Source organism: Ailuropoda melanoleuca, chromosome 20 (genome assembly GCF_002007445.2).
Source record: "Ailuropoda melanoleuca isolate Jingjing chromosome 20, ASM200744v2, whole genome shotgun sequence".
In the NCBI taxonomy this organism is placed as follows: Eukaryota; Metazoa; Chordata; class Mammalia; order Carnivora; family Ursidae; genus Ailuropoda; species Ailuropoda melanoleuca.
In genome coordinates this window covers 21,216,616-21,232,071 of record NC_048237.1, presented here as the reverse complement: position 1 = coordinate 21,232,071, position 15,456 = coordinate 21,216,616, and the positions used below count along the sequence as shown (strand labels likewise).

General features: G+C 34.4%; 1 protein-coding gene across 9 annotated transcripts in view; it reads right to left on the bottom strand.

Moving 5' to 3' along the window:
* The window catches only part of TOGARAM1 (TOG array regulator of axonemal microtubules 1), a 71,913-nt gene that overhangs the window by 35,628 nt on the left and 20,829 nt on the right, over positions 1–15,456 (bottom strand). For 7 of the 9 annotated variants that reach the window (XM_019809471.2, XM_011236694.3, XM_019809474.2 and 4 more), the window contains 4 exons: positions 8,497–8,802; positions 6,870–7,132; positions 4,706–4,938; positions 1,869–1,969 (listed from right to left, as the gene is read on the bottom strand). In XM_019809471.2, the coding sequence (XP_019665030.2) occupies positions 1,869–1,969; positions 4,706–4,938; positions 6,870–7,132; positions 8,497–8,802 (903 nt within the window). The remainder of the gene's footprint in view (positions 1–1,868; positions 1,970–4,705; positions 4,939–6,869; positions 7,133–8,496; positions 8,803–15,456) is intronic. The other 2 variants (XM_019809472.2, XM_011236695.3) reach the window with 1 other exon arrangement.

The following is a 15,456-nucleotide window of genomic DNA, read 5'->3' as shown; positions in this document are numbered from 1 at the left end:
CCGCTGTGCCACCCAGGCGACCCCCTAGAAGTATGTACTGTTTAAATAACTTTTTCACGTTACTAAAACTTAAGTCACTTATGAGGTCAGGGGGAAACTCAAATCTAGGTTTTCTAAATCTATTCTTTTCTAACTCCAAAGATATTCTTCCAGAAGAGGGCTCTACTTTTGTAAACAAGACACAGCCTACCAATAACTTATATAAATAAAGTTTTGAATAATGTACTATAATAATCAGCCTTAAAAAGTGATTAAAGAATAAGTTTATGTGTTAAGTTTCCTTGTGTCTTCTTTAAGGGAATAAAAGCCAAGTGTCCACTATGCAATAGGTGCTTATACTTAAATGTTCATTATCACCTCTCAAGGTTTACCTTACCAGATGAGGGAACCAAGTTTCAAAGTAGTTAATCACTTGCCCAGCTCATGAATATGGTCAAAGTGGGATTCCAGCTGGGCTCTTTCAGACTCCAAAGCTCATATACACTGTCTTCCTGTGCCTAATAGATTAACTAACTCTTTGTGGAACACTATAGCTTTGTGGAAGCCAATATACCTGGCATGCATGTTTGAATTAGGCATTCATAATAATGAAGGCACTAGGTAGGTAATCAAAGGTAAATAATCTCTGGGGATCTGAGAATCTGAGAGTCCTAAAAAGTAAAATAATGGCAATACCACTATAAAGATGTCAGTGCAAAATGTAATGATATTACGAAAGAGGTAATGATCAATTTTGTTTGTAAATGGGGAAGGTTTCCAGAGAAAGCAACTGAACTGTTTTTACAGCTAAATGGGGTGTGGTGTGGATTCCAGATTTCACCCAGGAAAAATGGTACATGTAACTGCAAAAAGAGAGGAAATGGTATTGAAAGTGGTCTGATTTAACTGGAATATAAAATTACAAAGAAGGAAGTGAAATATGAGGCTGGAGAGGTAGACAGGGACAGATCATGGAAGAATGCCCTAAATAAATTTAGGCTGGGCAATGCAGTCAGACTTGCATTGTCGGGGACAGATTATAGAGAATGAGACTGAAGCTGGAGAGAAATCTTAGGAGGCTAAGTAGGTAAGAAATGAGTAAAAGGGATAGTGGAGACTAAAAAGATGAGATGAAATTAAGACATATTTAGGAGTAAGAAATTTAAAAATCTTAGTAGACACATACATACATACATAGCTTCTTAGAGAAGAAATTATAATGTAAGGTAGACTAGCCTTAAAGTTGTTAGGACTTTTATACTGAGATCATGTGAAAATAAACTCCAGTTTGTTATAATTCACTCATAATCCAATACAGTGTTACCAGTCATAAAGAAGAATCACATGCAGTTTCATCCTAAATAGATCAGAATCCAAATAGTTTTCCAAATGATTACTAATAACTAAATCTGTTTTCTGAAAAGTGATGCTGCACGTTAGAGACTTCCAGGTTAGTTCACAAAATGCTTAACAAGATACAAATGAACTTAACAATTAGTTAAGTGCTGTTTTTAAAACAAATTGTCTTTTGTGATGCCTAGTGGCTTCCAAATTATGCTGCATATTAGAATCACCCTGAGGGCTTTCAAAACTCTGGTGGCAGGTCACATTCCACATCAATTAAACCAAAATGTCCAGCTGGAAGAGCCAGGCATAGATAACTTATGGGCTTAAAGGGGGATCAATTATTTAAGTAAATATTTTTTTTCCCCAAGAATGATACAATACTTATTCTTGCCAAAAAAGGTCTTTCAAAGAGTTAAAAAGATGACGAGCCTTAATTGATAACTATAAAAATTCTACACATGAAATGCATTTTTTACCATTTTTGATATCATTTAAAAATCATACTTTTTATAAATCGTATTTATAAAACAGTTATAAAATACCTGCACTGGGGCTTTGGTCAGCTATCTCAGAGTTTTTATTCTTCGCAGAAGAAAATCTTGTTGGACAAGGTTTTGATCCAAATGTCGGAAATATGTCTGACCTACAATGAAACAAAGTAATTTCAATAAACATTTAAGATCTAAAGCTGTTCAACATTCTTAGGTCATAAGGCAGGAGCAAGTATGAAAACTATAACTAAGAATATTTTTTTTGGGGCGCCTGGGTGGCACAGCAGTTAAGCGTCTGCCTTCGGCTCAGAGCGTGATCCCAGCGTTATGGGATCGAGCCCCACATCAGGCTCCCCCGCTATGAGCCTGCTTCTTCCTCTCCCACTCTCCCTGCTTGTGTTCCCTATCTCGCTGTCTGTCTCTGTCTCTGTCAAATAAATAAATAAAAATNTAAAAAAAAAAAAAAAAAAAAAAGAATATTTTTTTATTGGTATTCCTAGTTCACTTTTGAACTTCCAACCATTTAACATATAGGCAATTCTTAATTATTCATGAGGGGATTACAAAAGGCAAGAAAGATTATCCAACTCATACTATATAACCTTTTGTTAGGTCAAAAAAACAACAGCAACAAAAAAAAAAACCCCAACCGATCCAAAGAAAGTTCATTCCAAAACTAAAGCAAATGATTCCTAGTCATCTAATCATCTAATACACTACCTGCCCTCATAGATAATACAAAAAAAAGAGACTTAACGACATTACAAATTCTAATTTGCATAAGGAACAAGTGGGTTTATTAGCAAATGCCATTTTCTTCCTGGATTATTCTTTGTTATACTTTTCTGACACTATAAAGACCTACAGGCATTGTTTCACAAAGAAAGTGACAGAAGAATGTTTAATCTGAATGTAAAGGAACTATTTTAAATCATTTAGGCGTTGTAATATCAGTAAGCCAGTGATGGATATTATAAAGAGATTTTACAAAGGAGCATAGCTCTTAGAAGTTCTTAACTGGCCTAGTAAGAAGTCAATGTTAAACATTTTTAAAGAGTAGTTTCTCCAGAACAGATGATAGGTTTTTTTAGTCAATTTACATTTATACCATGTACCTGACTCGAATGAAAGAAAATACTTTAGTCTCTAGAAGAGTGGTTCTCAAGAGTTTTTCCTCCCCAACCCACTTAAAGATGAAAACCTCACATGAGGTAATAGTGGCTCTCTTTGCCATGATTCTCAAGGCAAGATGCAACCTGGTTAATAATAAGTGTTTCAAAGCTATTAAACTTAAGGTGGAAATACGGAATTCATTAAAGGTAATTTAGTCCAGAAATGAGGGTATATTGAACTTCTCACAAAATTCATTATCTGAAGAGAATAATTCCACAAGACAATATAGGGAATAGTGAATTCTAAATGTTATAATATAAAATGAACTCTTCTTCCCAACTAGGTTCTAAATTATTTACAGGATCTTGCAACTGTAGGAGTATTAAACACAAAATTTCACATTCATAGAAAATAAGGGAAGAACTTTAGGTCCAAAAGATAAATATCTATTTTAAATGTCTGGTAACTAAATGTAAACAGTTACTTCACCAGCCCGTGTAGCCATTTCAAATTCATTCTGTAAATATATTGCATTATTCTACCTAGGTAATTACAACAAAGGAATTTCCAGTAAGAAAAAATTTCCAACAGCAAAATAAACGGCTACTTAAGTTAAAAATGTAGAGAATGGAATCATGGGATAAGACAAACTTCTCACAGCAGGACACAAAAATTTGGTTTAATTCTATGAACTGCTGAAATGAAACACCCTTTCCATTAGAGTTAATAGAACACCATCTGTCCTTTGATTATGCAGTCTCTAATTACCTACACTGTTAAAGATTCCAGTTCACTTATATGAAAATAATTTAAATTTAATTTTAAATATTTTTGGCTAGTAGCTATAGATAACCATGGTTCAGGATAAAATCAAAGGAAAATAAAGTTAAAGAGATGGACAGCAACAAAAATAAACAAGGATGTGAAACAACTGGAACTCTCATACTTTGTTAGTGGAAGTTTAAAATTGTACAAGTATCTTGCAAAACTATTTAGCAGTTATATAAAAAGCTAAATCTCTATCCTATGACCTAGCAATTCTACTCTTAGGTTTTTGTCTAAAATAAAGAGGGAAGAGATTCCCCAAAATCCTAGAATAGAGTCACAGAAATTCTCAGAAATCAAGGTGGGATCACTGTTTAAGACTTAGATGGTTATTGAAGTAATCTGGAAAAGTTTGTTGAATTGCTATACTAGAAAAAAAATGCTCTGGGGTGGCCAGGACTCTAATTCCAGAACTGCTATAAGGAGACTCCTGAGAAGGCTGCAAAACCTATGGCACGGAGGCCTAAGCTTCTACAAGAAAATGGAACAATAAAATATAAGAAATGGCTAGTAACAGCTGAGTGGAGTTTAACCTAAAAATCAGAGGAAATTGGTGCTGAGTTTTCAATGAAAGCAGTAATATCAGCTATAGGTCCACCGCAAAAGACTCAATGATCCAGAAGGGAGCCAAAGAACAAAAAATACTAGGATAAATCTTAGGCAGAGCAACAACTAAGGCTTGGTGAATAAGGGTTTATATTACTGTAGGTGCTCTAAGTTACAGCTGATGTTCTCTCTCTCCACCCATCCCAAACCAAAGCCAAGCTAGATAGTATCTGTAAACTTTTCCACTGCCTTTTAAATGTACTTCAATATTTTAAGAACTAGAAAATAGTTTAAAAGTTTTTTTCAAATATTTTCAAAAGTTTTTTTCAAATATTTTCAAATATTAGGGGTCAGACTACAAATTAAAGATTAGCATTCATTTAACATGTCAAAAAACAAAATACATTATTCTCTTCCCCTGGGGAGTTGTAGACAGAGAAGAAGTCAATGATTCTTGGCTATAAACTCCACTTTCACTATAAGAGCTGATGTTTGGAGAAGAAGATCGAGATGGTGAGTCCATAGTCAAGTCGAGCTTAATTGCAGAATCAGGACTTTCAAGATCAGAAGTACTGCCACTCAGTTTTGCTCTTTTCTTAGCTGCACTATTACGAAGGGACCTAAGAGAGCTCTGCATCTAAGAAAGAAAGAAAAACAATTAACTTTACAGGACATTTATATGAGTAAAAGTTATCCTTAGACTTTAAATTCCATTTACTATACCTAGCTAAGCCACTCTCCAATCTGTACTAACAAGATGGATATTAACATACATATTTTATAAACAACCAATTTATAAACAAGATTGTAAGCCCCTTAAGAGGAAGGATCTTTAGCTATTATTCATCATGGTATTTCCGGCACTGAAAACAATTGACTAATATAATAAAAGTTAATTAGCAAATGAATCATTGAATCAGATTGAGTTGAAATCAGAGAGGTCTAGTCAATCTTAGTCATTGGTGTGTGAATGTGGCCATTTAGAAATTCTGGGAAAAGTAATCAGTTCTCTAAATTTGAAGTTTAGATCAAGTTTGCCAGTGTTAGGGGTCAGAAAATAACAGAAGACTATATGTGACTTCTGAAGCCAAATATTTCTAGAAATGTAGAGTAGAAGATGCCATTATAAACAAATACATTAAAATTGGGAATAGAACCCTGAATGAATTAAGGAACCCATAAACATACATAAACTGTGTTTCACTTAACATTTTGATTATAACAATTATAATGGTTGGTTCAACAGTATAGGCACTTCCCTAGTAAATCCTTAGAAGGCTGAATATTTAAAAATAGTACTATCCTCCTATATTTATCAATAATTACATAAAAGAAATTACCCTTTCAATTATTCATTAAAAGAAAAAGGGCTATTTTTAAGTTATCATACAAATCACGCAAAAAAATGTAGCATCAGATGAAATTTATGAGTTATGTAGGAAAATGCCTCTTCTAGAACTTTCTTCCGTTTAAATGAATTCTCTTTCTAGTACTAGTGAAATACAACTAGGGGTGTGGGAGGGGAAGGAAAGATTTTACAAGCAGTCAGAAGTTGGAATGACTAATTCATTAAGAACCAATTTTGGTACATATGCTTAATGTTAAAGAAATGCCCTTAAAATGAATATGCATTAATATTTACTTTATTGAGCAAACTATCGGTATATGATGCTTACATATTAAAAACAGGCAAAAATAAGACCACAAAATATAACTGAGTGTTTCAGTTTACACATTTAATGTAAAACACTTCTTTAAACCTGACATCAGGCCGGCTAATATGATGAAAAGAAAGTATCTATGGAAATAATGCTCCGAATCCAAAGTAACATAGCAACCACATTCCTTCTCTGACATAATTAGTATGTGCAGAGTTGTCACACTGGCAATGGATTTTTATAGTATAAATGGAGTGACCGAGAATTCAAAGATGAGGATATAATATGATATCAGTTTCATAAAGATAAATAAACCTGTACATATGCACAACAGACATACTCAGGAACGTTCAATGCAGCACTGTTTGCAATAGCAAAAGACTAGGAATAAGCCAAAATCAATTATGACTATATCGTAAGTGTCAAAATATTAATATATTAAAAGTATAAAAATACATAAAACACAAATTAATGGTGATAGTGGTTGCTTCTGGTGAAGGAGAGAAAGGAACTGGATTGGGGAGGTAACTATGTTGTTTCATTTATCTAAAAATAGGAAATAAATATGCAAATTGTTCATTTGGGAGGGATTTGTGTACAGGTATATTGCTATATTACTCATACTTTTAACTTAAAAAGAAATAATATACGCACAGAAGAAATACTGAAAAGAAACACTATTAGAGTATTAATGGCAAATTATTCTGGGTAGTGCGATTTGGTGTGATGAATTTTCTTCCAATACTTCACTATAGTTTCTACATTTTCTATAAGGATCAAGAAATATTTTTATAAAAAAGAAAACATGTTATGGAATTAAAAAGTCTTGATTTTTCCTTAAATAACACCTATTGTATTACAGAAAATTACAAGCATTTAAAAATTATTAAAAATGGTATTTGGCTCTAACCTCTTCTTGATCCAAATCTTTATCTCTGATATCTAATTCTGAAAGATCAATTGTGAGACTATCTTTTTCACTCTTCCAAATATCTTCAGGCTCTTTCTTTTTGGGTCCCACTGTGCTAAAGTCGGCTTTATCAGGCAAAAGGCTGATTCCCCTTGGTATGGGAGGGACAGGTTTGGTCCCATTTAGGCCTCGTCGGGAAGATGGTGATCTCACCAAGGCAGGTGTAAGTTGAACTGGAGAAAGTTTTTCTTGAGAATTTTCTCCTGCAAGAAAAAAATATATTTTACTTACCTTTTTTTAATTTCAGAGAACTGGGAGTTACAATCACAAGTGTTTGGAACAGAGTTTTTAAATAAAAAAACACATTGTCTTTTATTAGAAGATTACTATTTAAAATCAGATCAAAGCAGTGTCTCCTAACAAATATAACAAAAACGAGTCACCAGAAATTCTTTCATATTAAATAAAAATACTATATACTAAGTTAAATTTCTATCTTTATACACATTATCATAACTAATATTTGTATGGTAAAGTCCACAAGTAAGCTGGAAGGACTACTTGCCTGGCTTCATTTAATTATGTAAGCAACATGTGAGTGACTACTATATGCAAAGCAGTAATGCTGGACACGTGGGAGAACAAACTGAATAAACTCTCAGCTTTCAATGTAATATTTGATCTTGTAGGAAAGACAAACACAGAAAGAAATTAATGGAGGAAATGAAGGTGTAGTGCTAAGAAAAAGTGGTAAAATCGGCTAACCATGCAACAAGTTGACCTTACGGTCATGTTATAAAATGGAACACCAGTGTTGTAGGGTAGTTTAAAGGTGGTACATCTTAGCTCAGAGGCTAGGGACAAGAAAGTATGTGGGCTATATACAGGGGCTGCCTTTAATAGACTTTTTATTTTGAGATTTGATCTGTCTTGAATAAATTTATATGCTAATTTCATTATTTTGGAAAGGGCTATTGTTTTGGTTTTTTTAAAAGATTTTATTTATTTATTTGTCAGAGAGAGAGAGACAGAGAAACTACAAGTAGGGGGAGCGGCAGAGTGAGAAGGAGGCTCCCCGCTGAGCAAGGAGCCCTATGCGGGACTCAATCCAGGACCCTGGGATCATGACCCTTGCCAAATGCAGTCACTTAAGGTACTGAGCCACCCAGATGTCCTGGAAATGGCTATTGTTAATAAAAGAACATTTTAGTTAATGAATAATAGAAAATCCATTTAAATAAATTTAACATACAGAAAACATTAAAAAATGTAGAATAAATGGATACAAAGCATTAATTATAGTAATTATATGAATGACATTTGATATTTCTAAAGCTAAAATCTGTTACTAGGCTCTAGGACTGTTTATGTTCATTATAAAGCATTATTAGTTGCCTATTTCTGAAAACGGATTTTGAAGTGCAAAATTAAGAAAAGAGATGACAATTCCATTTGAATTTTATTTTATATTACACATTTGATTTAACATACTGTTAAATATTTTCCTAGATGTCTACTATTCAGAGAAATAAAATGCAGTTTACCAGCTCTTAAAGATCAAACAATCCTAACTACAAAGTAATAGCTCAAAAACACAAATAAATTTGAACAAAGTATTAATTTTTACCATTATTTCTACCTGGAGGGTCAGACAGTTTTTGGTTGACAAGCTTTTTCTGTGGACTCGGCTTTGGTAGTCCTTCGAAGCTATTAAGAGGCCAGGAATTAGAGAAGTTAACTGAAGTATCCTGAGACTTCTTTGGAGATACAGTAAGAGATGCGTGCTTTGGACTAGTTCGAGGTGATGAGAGAGGATAGGATGGAAGGATGAAGCCTCCTGGACTTGGATTTAGACCAGAGTATGAAGACGTACGTTCTGTTTGGCTACCAAATGTCTGCTGTATCTTAGGGGCAAAATTCAGGCTAGCATACACTGTAATAAAACAAAAGAGAATATGTTATTTATGTATATACACCTAAGAGTTTAAAATTGGTTTGCTTTTCACATTCAGGTTTTTATCCCATTTGGTGTTTACTTCTTTTTGTACAGTATGAGGTAAAGCTCTAATTTAACTTTTTTCTAAATAGTGCAATTTTCCCAGTGCCATGTTTTAAATTGTCCTTTCTTTTCCTTTGATCTATAAAGCTCATATATACACACATATGTATATATGTCTACACACACACTTAGATGCTTTTTATTGGTTCAATTAGTCTATTTTGTCTATCCCTGCACTAGTACTACAATGTTTTATTTATCATAATGCTAGCCAATAGGATGAGTGTCCTATTTTTTTTTTTTTAAAGATTTTATTTATTTATTCGACAGAGATAGAGACAGCCAGAGAGAGAGGGAACACAAGCAGGGGGAGTGGGAGAGGAAGAAGCAGGCTCCCAGCAGAGGAGCCNGCTCACAGCGGAGGAGCCTGATGTGGCTCGATCCCACAACGCCGGGATCACGCCCTGAGCCGAAGGCAGACGCTTAACCGCTGTGCCACCCAGGCGCCCCAGAGTGTCCTATTTTTTAACTTCTTCACAATTATCTTGGCCATTCTTGGCCTTCCATTCTTCTACATGTGTTTCAGGATCAGCCTGACAGGTCCTATACGAGATACTGGTTGGGTTTTTGATTGGAATGACTGAATTTACAGATCAATCTAGGAATAACTGCCATTTTCCTGATATCCAGCTTTCCTGTTTAAAAATGTGGGATCGGGGGCGCCTGGGTGGCACCGCGGTTAAGCGTCTGCCTTCAGCTCAGGGAGTGATCCTGGCGTTATGGGATCGAGCCCCGTATCAGGCTCCTCCGCTATGAGCCTGCTTCTTCCTCTCCCACTCCCCCTGCTTGTGTTCCCTCTCTCGCTGGCTGTCTCTATCTCTGTCGCATAAATAAAAATAAAATCTTAAAAAAAAAAAGTCGCCTTTAATTTATTTAGGTCTTCTTTTATGTCTCTCAGAAATATATTTTAGCTTTCATAATAAAAGGTACACAAATCTTTTGTTAGGTTTCCATATACTTAAATATTTTGTTGATATTGTAATTTCTTTCTTAAAAATTATATTTTCTGAAAGTTGCTGGTGTCTAGGAACTTTATTGACCTTTATATTCTGGCTTTATATCTGGCAACCTTGCTAAATTGCTTAATATTTTAAGTTTTCTGTATATGCTTTTAGATTTTCTTTGTAGGTATCTAGTAATTTTAATAATGATAATGATACCAACTATGATAATGATAATGATGGGAGCTAATGCTTACTAAGCACTTTACTATGTGTCAACAGTGGTGTTCCAAACACTTCATGTGCATTAAGTAATTTAATCCTCACAACAACCCCGTGGGGGTAGGTTCTAATCTTATAGATTACAAGAAAAAATGTAAGAGGGATAAGTAAATTGCCAAAAATCACACACTAGGAAATCATAAAGCTGGGATACAGATCCAGGCACTGTGGCTTCCAAGGCTCTTAATTACCACATTGTACCACATTTTATCTGAGAATAATGACAATTTTTGTTTCTTCCTCTACAAACCTTACACTTTTAATCTTAGGCTAGGCTCTCCCTAGAGAGCCTCTTTGTATCCAGACTTAATATCAAAATGCTACTCAACTCCTTCTTTAAAAAGACAGATGGGCCCAAATGTAACATGTTCAAAATAAAATGCTTGATTTCCCAGTCAAATCTACTCTTCTCCTAATCTTCCTCTTCTTGGTATATGGCAGGTGTATTCCTCAAGTTGCTCAGGCCAACAACACTGGACTCATCCTTGATTCTTCTCACAAAGTTCACATCTAATCCATTAGTAAATCTTCTTGTCTCTACATTAGCAACACAGGGTGACCACTGAGTCTGAAAACTTAGGTGAATACAGAATAAATGGCTTATTCATATTACATGAGCATACATTAGAAAATTATCTGTGTTTCCAAACTTTATGGCCACCTTGTATATTAGAATCCAACTACTTCTCATCACTTCCATTGCTTCCTTTCTAATACCAACCATATCGTCTCTCTCCTGCACAATTGCCATATCCTTTCTAGTTTGTTTTGTACCCTGCCCCCATTGCTACTAAACCTATTCTCTACATAGCAGCTCTGATCGTTTTAAAATAGTCAAATCAGGCTATTTTTGTTTCCTCTCAAAAACCTCCTGACATCCCATCCCACTCAGAATAAAATCCCAAATCCTTACTATATTCTGCAAGGCCTCAAGTTATTTCTGAAAATTACCTCCCACTCAATCATTTCACTGACTTGCTATTTCTCCAATAAGCCAAATATGGCCCTACTTCAGAGCATCTGTACTTTGTTCTCTCGTCCTGGAATGCTCTCTTCCTGGATTTCTCCAGATATCAATGTAACTCACTCCCTCACTCATCTGGGTTTCTGCTTAAACATTTTCACTCCACAGAAACTTTCCTTATCACATTCTGTCTCCTACCCTGCCTTATTTTTCTTCATAGCAGTCACTTCTATTCTTGTTTCTTTATTTTCTCCTCTACTAGATTTTGATCTTTAGACTCTAGAACAGTGCCTGCTTCCCAATAAATACTAGAGGAATTAGTAATTAAATGTTTAAAAGCAATGGTAACAGTGAGCATTTCTGTCTTATTCTTGACATTAAAGTGAATTTTAGGGGCGCCTGGGTGGCACAGCGGTTAAGCGTCTGCCTTCGGCTCAGGGCGTGATCCCGGCGTTATGGGATCGAGCCCCACATCAGGCTCCTCTGCTGTGGGCCTGCTTCTTCCTCTCCCATTCCCCCTGCTTGTGTTCCCGCTCTCGCTGGCTGTCTCTATCTCTGTCGAATAAATAAATAAAATCTTTAAAAAAAAAAAAAAGTGAATTTTAATATTTTAACACTAAATATAGTTGCTATAGGTATTAAGAGATATTAACCAGGTTAAAAAAGTTATCTGTAGTCTGTTATGAGTTTGTAATCATGCACAGACGTTGAATTTTAACCGCATTATTGACACATTTATATGGTGTTCCTATTTCTTTCTGTGATAAGGTTAAAAATATAGGATTTTCTGGAAAATTACTTAAACATAATAAATAACATACACATTTTAAAAACACAATGCTAGGTTTCATTTGCCTACACATTATTTAGGACTTTGTCTTTCGTGAAAGTGAGACTGAGCCACCATTTTTTCCCTTTATTCATTAACTTTATGGGGTCACGGTATTAAAGCTATACTCATCTCATAAAATAAAGCAGGGAAACTTTTATTAATTCTTTCAGTTCGTATAAGATAGGATTTATCTCTTTTTGAAGGTTTCACAGAATACTAGGAAATACTATGACCTGACTCCAAGGCAGATGCTTAACAGACTGAGCCATCCAGGTGCTCCTCTACTTACATTTTCTACTAACATTTGTAGATTTTTAAAATTTTCTCCTTGTAACTCCGTCACACACACTCCGCCCCACCAACATACATCTCCAAACATTTTAGAAAAGTCTTATCTTCTTGAATTGTTCTTTTTTTCATTATAATGATCATCTTTAACCCTAAAAATATTTTTAGCTTTAGTGTGCATATCTTCCCTAATACCAGTATTTTTATATTTGCTATCTTTGATTATTTGCCTAGTATATCTTTTCCATGCTTTACTTTCTCCCATTCTATTTTGACGTGTTTTAGGTATGGCTCTTAAAAATATCATTTCATAATCCAATTAAAAATGCACAGAAGAGATGAATAGATATTTTTCCAAAAAGGACATCCAGATGGCCAAAAGGCACATGAAAAAATGCTCAACATCACTGATCATTAGGGAAATGCAAATCAAAACTACAATGAGCTAATATCTCACACCTGTCAGAATAGCTAAAATCAACAACATAGGAAGTAACAGGTATTGGCGAGGTTGTGGAAAAAGGGGAACCCTCTTGTACTGCTGGTGGGAATGCAAACTGGTGGGGCCACTCTGGAAAACAGTATAAAGGTTCCTCAAAAGTTAAAAATAGAACTACCTACAATCCAGCAATTGCACTACTAGGTATTTACCCAAAGAATACAAAAATATTAATTCAAAGGGATACACGCACCATGATGTTTATTGCAGCATTATCTACAACAGCCAAATTATCGAAACAGCCCAAGTGTCCATAGATTGATGAATGGATAAAGAAGATGTGGTAGACACACACATACACACACAACCAGGATATTACTCAGCCATAAAAAAAAATAAAACCTTGCCATTTGCAATGACATGGATGGAGCTAGAAAGTATTATCCTAAGCAAAATAAGTCAATCAGAGAAACACAAATACAAATATGATTTCATTCATATGTGGAATTTAAGAAACAAAACAAATGAGCAAAGGGGAAAAAAAAGAGAGATGGAAGCTAAGAAACAGATTCTTAACTATAGAGAACTGATGGTTACTGGAAGGGAGGCAGGTGGGGGATTAAATAGGTGACGGAGATTAAGAAGTACACCTGTGATGAGTGCCGGCTGATGCACAGAAGTGTTGAATCACTACATTGTACACCTGAACCTAATATTACACTGTATGTTAACTAACTGGAATTTAACTAAAAACTTTTTTAAAAAATGGAAAAAAATATAAACCAGAAAAAACAGCATTTCAATTTTAATAAATAAAATAAAATCTGATCACCTATGTTATTTAAAAGGTAAATTCTGTCCATTGATATTTATGGTTAACTACTGATATATTTGGTTTTAATTCTACCATCTTATTTTGTGCTTTCTATTTATTGTGTGTTTTATTATTTTTTCTTGCTTTATATTGACCTTTTCTTTTTATTCCTCAATTAATTTGAAAATCTATTTGTAACCATTTAGGGTTCCCTTAAATTTTCCTTTAGTATTTTTTGGAAGATTTTCAACAATATAAGATCTACCTTATGTATACTAACAAAACTTTCTTCTGAAGACTTAACTACATATAATTTTATATCATTTATTTTTAATTCATATATGACATAGTTAGGACCTTTACGTCTACCTAATCTTATTTGGGTGGGAAAGGGGACTACAGGAGATTTAAGTAGTCACAAATTTACGTGTAGAATGAAAACTTTCAGCTTCCCGATTTGAATTGCAATGCTCTATTAGATTCTGATGCTTCCATGTTAATGTGTTATTTATTACATATTCTTTTTATTAAGAGATTTCAAAATATTTCTTACAAAGAACTCAAACATCAAATCTTTTAATGCACAGAATAGAACCAAAAGAATGCAAAAAAATATACCAACATTTCCAATGTTTGGTGTGGATCATTGCAACATTTAAAACTGGGATGGAAGCTTCTGGGTGGCTTGGGATCTGGCATCTACACCCGGGTCTTCAGAAATCCCACTGAGAATATTAGTTGACATGGTGGTGGTCCTAATAGACTTTTTAACGTACAACCTACTATTAAGCTAAATGCTGACTTTGGAAGAACCTGACATCCCTTTGGTAGCTGCTCTTACAGGTATTCTGAGAGGTTACAGAAAACCAGCGCCTCTATGAAGATCTGATTAAACACTGAGAGTGGAGGTAGTTATCACAGGTAATGTAATCATTTGGGGATATCCTAAACAGGAACAGACTAAGCAACAGAGAGACTCCTTGATGCTTTTACTAATCACAAGTCCCAAGGGTATCTAGTTGAAATTTAGGAAATATCTCTATCATTAAGGAAGATGAACTGTTTTATTGGGAATAACACCATAAAGAAAAACTTTATGGCGTCATCTGGCCCTCTGTAGTGGGTGGAGGAAAGGGTTGCTAAAATTTAAGTACTATATTAGCTAAATCTTCTTTACTGATTTCAAATGAGCATTACTTTTCATTGACAAATAAAGACAGAGGTACATCCCTATCACTCAAAAAGCTTTAGTAAAGGATATGTAACAAAAATTGAAATACCTCTAGAAATATTTCATATGATCCTACCTCTAAATAATAATTGATAAAGCTATTAATTAACACAGACATTTAAGAAACCTCTTTGAATCAAAAATTCATATAACTGACAAGCCAGCCTCAAGCCCTTCCTTTTGTTCTGTATCTTAGGGACATATAAGATATCTGAAATGATAGCTAGTCAGGAAGTTATGGTTACTAACAGGGGACTTAATTCTAAACAGCCTTGAAAGTTAAAACTGCTGGGACGCCCACATGGCTCAGTCGGTTAAGCATCCCTGACTCTTGATTTCAGCTCACATCATGATCTCAGGGTCATGAGACTGAGCCTTGTGTGGCTCCACACCGTGGAGCCTGCTTAAGATTCTCTCTCTCTCTTCCCTGCAACGAGCACAGGCAGTCTCTCTCAAAAAGGAAAAAAAAAATTAAACTGCTATGGAAAGTAATTGTTTCCTGCTAACACGGTACTTTTTAATGACTAATGTTCTTAATTACTTGGTTTTAAAATGCTCATCTCCACCATGAGTTTCTAAACTCTCTAATTTCCACCAGTCATATTTACATTAAGATTATTAAATCTAACATTTTAGGGTAAGTTATGAAAAATGTTATTAAAATTGTTATTAAAAATGTAACATTGTTTTCTTTTTTTGCAATGAATAAAATTACACAAAATAACATATAAGCTACA